The 6799-nt window shown below is 47.2% G+C and overlaps 1 protein-coding gene across 2 annotated transcripts in view; it reads right to left on the bottom strand.

The window, feature by feature from the left end:
- The window catches only part of HSD17B4 (hydroxysteroid 17-beta dehydrogenase 4), a 97643-nt gene extending 92617 nt beyond the window's left edge, over positions 1-5026 (bottom strand). Inside the window, exons 1-2 of one of the 2 annotated variants that reach the window (XM_006162347.3) lie at positions 4789-5026; positions 2371-2424 (exon numbers count right to left, since the gene is read on the bottom strand). In XM_006162347.3, the coding sequence (XP_006162409.2) occupies positions 2371-2424; positions 4789-5011 (277 nt within the window). In that variant the 5' untranslated portion in view covers positions 5012-5026. Of the gene's footprint in view, positions 1-2370; positions 2425-2617; positions 2746-4788 lie in introns of those variants that run through there. The other variant, XM_027765898.1, reaches the window with a different exon arrangement.
- Between the last annotated feature and the right edge of the window lie 1773 nt (positions 5027-6799).

Below are 6799 nucleotides of genomic sequence, written 5' to 3'. Positions count from 1 at the left end.
TGTGCGTGCATGCCCAAGATCCTAAGAGAAGAATGGAGGAGAAGGGATTGTGGCGTGACTATCCCCCTGGGGAGTGGTTTCTCGCTTTCTGTCTCTGTCTTTTTGGTGAGCACACACGCCCTATAGCAAAAACCTCTCCAAAAAAAAAAAAAATACTCCCCTTTAACACTCGGCCAACTTACGTAAACGTTTTCTTCTGTCTCCTTGGACTTTCCCCACCACTATCGCAAGGCAGTGCGAGGACAGAAACATTGCCCTGGTTTATCTCTCTCAGAACAGCAAACATTCCTCATTTGAATTAGTGCAAAGGTAACAGAGAAATAAAAGTGATCCTCCCCAAGACACATTGTTGTAAAAATGTTTCTAAGACATGGCTAGAAACTAAGTTGACATCTTAGTCAAAAAACAACAAAAAAGAAATGCATTTAACCAATCTCAGCCCTCTCAGCCCGTCCTCCCCAAAAGAGACTATGGACAGTAGAACAAGTGAACAAAGAGCCTTCTTTGCGCAAGGCAAAGTCCTAGGTCCTGCAGGAGATAGACAGAAAAGGTAAAATGAGACCCTTGGACTTACACAACTCAGAAGACTGAAATAAATCAAAAGTTACAAGGCCAAAATATTAAGAGCTAAACAGCAATATTAAAAATAAAAAAATAAAAAGATGGACCAGCAAGTGACATGGTGGTTCAGGTGCTGGACTCCCACGTGGGCAATCGTAGTTTGAGTCCTGGACCCAGCAGCTTGAAAATCATACTGGGTATGCGTGCATGCATGCCCAAAATCCCAGGAGAAGAAAGGAGGAGAAAGGATTGTAGTGTGGCCATCCTACTGGGGGACGATTTCTCACTTTCCCTCTCACTGTCTCTCCTGTCTCTCTCCAGCAAGTGCACATACCCTGTGGCAAAAATCTTCACACACACAGAGAAAGAAAGAAAAGGCAGTAACATGTGTCTTTAGGATTTGAAATGAAATATTCTTGGCAAAATCTAGCAAAGAGGTGCTGAAATACATGACGCCTCTCCAGGTGCTATAATGTCACAGTGTACCGTTGCCCTTAGCAGCACACCGGATCTGCAGACAGTGGCTATTGTGTTAAACAAGGAACACTGGAAATCTCTGTGTCCCTTGCGTAAGATAAGCTCCAAGCCACATGGAGGGAGAAGAGGACATCGAATACCCGTTAGGCCTTCTGTCTAGAAACCCAGGCTGCCTGCTCATTGTACGGGTCTTCATAAGCCAAGTGAGAAATGAAATGTGTGTCTCTGAGCTCACAGCTACTGCAGGGAAGCTGGGACTAAGTCACTGCGGCCAACACTCTCACCCTAGGAAAACAACTGACACTGGGTCGTCAGAAAAGTCATGAAATGTCGTGACTTCCAACAACCCAATACATACTGGGTCATGACCTCTGCCCTGCACTCCTCCCCTGCACTCAGCACTCATTCAGCTATTCTCAAAATGCCTGGTTGGGGAGAATTCATTGCTGTGTCGCTACACCAACTGCCAAGGAGATCGGGTCAGTCCAAACCATTCAAACTTCCAAATCCTCCCAGACAACCAACAGTATCTTCCCACCGACTCCAACCCTACCATAAAACTAAAATGCATTTAACTGGTCCAGCGATTAAGTTTTTTTAATTTTTTAAAAAAGATTCCTGTTGAAAATTTTAGAGAAAAGAATAGACAATGAGAAGGTTATAGGTTGGATTCCTTGACTTCGAACTTCCGGTTCTCCAAATGCAATGATTTCTTACTTCTACCAACATAGGGGGGCTCTCCTTAGATCTTACAGGAGCAGATGAGTCTTCCAGCTCAAAAATTACAGTGCACGATTTGCTAAAGTCAAGAATTTTTTTATGCAATAAATGCTTGCTCTTCTCTCAATTCAGTAAAGTTAAAAAAAATCTGTGGGAACCAGCAGTTAGCGTAATGGCTATGTTGCTGGACTCCCACGTAGTCGACTGCGGTTCGCGTCCCGGACCCGGTGGCTTAAAAAACTCACACCAGGCGCGTGTGCGTGCGTGCCCAAGATCCCAAGAGGAGAATGGAGGAGAAGGGATTGCAGCGTGACCATCCCCCCTGGGGGGTGATTTCTCGCTTTCTGTCTCTATGTCTCTCTTTCTGTCTGTCTGGCGAGCGCATGCGCCCTATAGCAAAAAAACCTCTCCAAAAAAAAAAAAAATCTGTGAAGCAAATTTTCTTTAAAAACTTACAAAATCCAACTTCGAAAAGGAAAAGAAAAACACTGCAGAAGTTAAGATTAATGAAAAAATTCAACCTTAACAAATTATGTGATAGACAAAAGGAGGTTTTGAAGACTGTATTTTAATTATTAGCTATTGATTAAAAAGAGAGATACATCAACTTACCAACAACGAATGCTCCTCTTTCTGCAAAAGCCAGGGCATACGCTCGGCCCAATCCTAATAAAAAGAATAATAATGAACATAATCAGGAAGTTGAGGAAATGCCAGCATAATCTTTTAGGGCCACATAACTCAGTCTCCATTTGAAGTAACAGGTGAGCGATTATTTACAATGGTAGTGTCTTCTCTGTTACTCTCAACCTTTGTTCCACCTCTGCCTGGAGAATTTGGACAGCTTCAAACATCCCACCTTTTCTCCTTCCTTTCAATCTACTTGGCAGGATGCTGAATGTAAACGGGGTTCGAACCATGAGATGCACTTGCACAAAATCTGAAAGGTGGAAATGAAGCAGAGGGCCCCCTTCTGGCTGCAGTTGTTAGTGAAAAGGCTGGTTTTATTGAAACTCCCTAGGAACTGAGAAATACCGGCTGCAGAGGCGAGCTCTTGACCTGGCTCCCAAATGCCCGGATGGCAGCTTTCACAATCCTGGTCCCGTGGCACCCACGGCTATGAGGGCTATGGCAGGACTCCAATGACAACCTCTGAGGTACTGGCTCTCCTGACGAGCCAGTTCCGTGTTGTTGCAGAAGTCATTCCCAGTGGACCTAAAACCCAGCTGCCTGTGTTAAACCTAAAGTATCTGGTGATTTCTGTATCCTGCACTGAACTTGAACTATGCAATCATCAAACACAAAAGATACTCAACTCTGATTCAAAGGTATGGGACGTAAGGTTATACACTCAAAAAAGGTGTGTGTGTGTGTTATGGGCACATAATGTTTCAGGAAGAACATATAAAACATTAGCAGTCAGTGGTCACCTCTGGGAAAAAGAAGAGCATGGCTAGCAAGCAAGGGTGTAAGGCTCGCTTCTGCATTGTTTAACCTTTCTCCATTTTTAAGTTTAAGCCAAATGACAGATGAATAAATTGACCATCTATATTTAGTGGAAGTTGACTGACAGGTACACAAATTACAAACTGAGACAGGTAATCAGGCTCTTCTACAAAGAACCCAAAATATAAAGTCTTCCAAAACTAGAAGCTATCATCGAATCATTTAAAATGTAATCCCTCCTGCATGGGTAAGACAGAACTCAGCCAGTTTACCAGCCACAGGTGAAAAGTTCAAAGCTGTCTAGTCACAACTCACTAACATTTCAATATCAATTTGGTAAGCTGCAACAAGAAACAGAAAAGTCCAGCTTGTGCATTTACAACGTATTGTGTAACTACCACATTTACTATATCATGAACCTGTTTCCAATACAGGTGGTGTGAGTGTACCAGCTTTGAAGGCAAATGGACTGCACTTTACCAGTCACTGTCAAAGAGACTTAAAACACAGTGTATCACTTATAGCTACCAAAAGCAGCGAGTAAACAAAAACACAATTCTAGAATGAACATAGCTTTGGGTATGAAATACTTTGCCACCATTAATATTAAACACTTTTTCTGAAACACAGCGGAAGAAAGCATTTCATCATTGCTAAAGTACACATGAAGTAACCGGCAGAATTCCATCGCGTGTGATTTTTAATATGTAATTTAAATAACTCATGCACTGGGGGCTTTTTCTGTGTAAGGCACTTGGGGAGGTAGGGGGGCCAGGAATCGAAGTGCAGAAGGCCCAGACCCTAACACTTGGGGGCTGCAGAGGTCACCCACTGGGTAAAAACTGGTGTAAAGTTTCACTGCAGGACATCTATTTGGGTGTGCATGGTGGTTTTTCTTTTCTGGTCCTTTAAAACTGAGCCTCACTCCCACTTCCCCCTCCATGTCTGCCTGACCTCCGTGCGCGTTCAGAGCCTGTGCCAGGGCTCGGGACGCTGGGCACTGCGCACGGCTTCCTGCGCACATCAACTCCAGGAGCAGGGCTCTAAGTAGAAGTAAGCCCTGTCCGGCGGCCCTCCCAAGAACTTAAGGCCATCGGACACGAAGGAAACCAGGCTGGGCAGAACGCCCCGCTCCGCAGGCGGCGGTTCCAGCCCGGGAGGGCTGCAGGCCCTAGGCCGTCCAAGCGCAGAGTTGCAACAGACGCCCGCGGACGAGCGTCGATAGAACTTTGAGCAGCTCCGCCGCCGCCGGCCCGGGGTCTCCCGCGGAGAAAGGCTGCGGCCTGGAAGTGCCCCAGGGGTTCGGGGTGCAGCCGGCCGCACCTGCCCGGGCGCCGGGCGTCCCCGTGCCTCCTCCAGGCTGGCGGCCACCCCCCTCCCTGCCCAGCTGATTCCGCGACCAAGGTCAGCTGCTTCCCCATCACCACCGTCCCGCCAGCCGCTTGCGCCCCAAGCGAATGGCCACCAGTGCCCGCAGCCCCGACGCTGGGAGCCAGCTGGACAGCGCGCGTCACCCAGCCCCGAAAACGGGGACCCGCGGCGCGACAGCGAGGCGCGCGCCGGCCCGCAGCGCTCACTGCTCACCTCCCCCCGCGCCGGTGACCAGCACCACCCGCCCGTCGAACCGCAGCGGCAAGGCCATGACTCCCGCCCGCAGCGACACACGACGAGGCAGAGCCAAGGAGTTCCAACTGCAAGACCGAGACCTGCGGGCAGCGACGGGGTGAGCGTGAGTGACCCGCCGGTTCCTGGGAAAACGACCGGCGCCGTCGTTACCCACTGCGCCTGCGCACGGGTCCAGGGGCATCCTGGGAAATGTAGTCCGGCAGGACTCCCCGGCTCCGCCTGCGCAAGAGGCTTGTGAAAGGGCGCTTTCTGCAACTCTAGAAACGATGGGAACTGCGGGGGCCTGTGTGGCAGCTCGTGTTCGTCCATTCTTCTATCCTTTCCTCGTTCACTCAACAAACTTTCTTTTTCTTTTTTTTTTTTTGGAGAGTTTTTTACTATAGGGCGCATGCGCTCTCCAGAAACAGAAAGACAGAAATAGAAAGCGAGAAATCACCCCCCCAGGAGGATGACCACACCACAGTCTCTTCTCCTCCATTCTCCTCTTGGGATCTTGAGCACGCTCGCACACGCGCCCGGCCTGAGTTTAAGCCATCCAGTCTGGGACTCAAACCACGGTCAACTACATGGGAGTCCAGCGACATAGTCATAACACTAACTGCTGGTCCCTCAACAAACTTGTTTTAGGTTTGGCACTGGCCTAGAGAAATAGCAGGTGGCTCCTGTTCTTGATTGGCTTTCAGATGCCTGAGGAGGACCTTCAAAATGTTCATGGAAAAGGCATATTATGAACATTCTATGCATGAACTTCAGTTTTTACTGCACCAAATTAATCTGTACTTTATTCCATTTTCCTATAAACTTTTAAAAGTCCACTTGTGGCCCCTTAAAAGGAAAGTCACCCTTTAGAAGAGATTTCTCAGACTGTAATCCCCAGACTTCCTGCATAAAAGTCATCCAGGGGACCAGCAGGTGGCATGGTGGTTAAGGTGCTGGACATTCCCACATGGCTGACCATGGTTCGAGTCCAGGACCTAGTGGCTTGCTTTCTCACTTCCCCTCTTTCTCTCTCTCCCTCTGTCTCTCACTCTGTGTCTCTCTGTGTCAAATTAAAAATAAATGAATTAATAAATATTTATTTTAAATAAATAAATAAAGTCATCCAGGAATTGTCAAAACACAGAGTCCTGGACCCCCACCGCTGCCCTCCCAAATAGACTCTCAGGAGGTAAAAAGTTGAATCAGTGATCCTAAATCATTTTTGCATTTGTAGGTCAAGAATAGTCATTGGGTGGAACAGCAGATGGCGTAATGGTTATATCACTGGACTCCCATGTAGTTGACCATGGTTCAAGTCCTGGACCCGGCAGTTTAAAACTCACACTAGGCTCATGTGCATGTGTGCCCAAGATCCTGAGAGGAGAATGAAGGAGAAGGAGATTGCATCGTGGCCATCCCCCCTGGGGGGTGATTTATTGATTTCTGTCTCTCTGTCTCTCCAGCAAGCACTCACACCCTCTAGCAAAAACCTCTCTTAAAAAAAATAGTCGTTGGGTGTCATTGATCCATTCAGCATTTACTAGCATCTACTAAGAAAGAAAGAGAAAAGAAGAGAAGCTTTTGGAGGGAACGTGGCTCCAATTATAGCCAAATTGCTTTAGGGAAGGGGAAGTGAAGTGTTAAAAGACAAAACTAGAAAAAATGATAGTTTTTATCTTTTTTTTTATGAACTTTAATTTTCTTATATATCTGCCAAGAATTTTCCAAGTTAAGGAGCTTATCTTAAAGCTTAAGATACATTCTCTCTCTTTAACTTACTTCTCACATAAGGCACCCCCTACAGGCTCCTCATGCCATGACCGCCCACCCCTCCCCCCACCTGCACTCCCGGCACACAACCTGCAGCCAGCATGCTCAGGCTGGTCCTGGGAGGTGAACCTACAACCTTCCCCATGTGGGTCCAGTTACGTTACCTCTGCAACACCATCTGGCCCTCATTTTACAAATATTAATTGGCTTTCATTGTAAC

This window comes from Tupaia chinensis, unplaced genomic scaffold (genome assembly GCF_000334495.1).
Source record: "Tupaia chinensis unplaced genomic scaffold, TupChi_1.0 Scaffold139897_1, whole genome shotgun sequence".
NCBI lineage: Eukaryota > Metazoa > Chordata > Mammalia > Scandentia > Tupaiidae > Tupaia > Tupaia belangeri.
The sequence above is the reverse complement of the archived record's forward strand: the minus strand, read 5'-3'. Positions and strand labels throughout refer to the sequence as shown.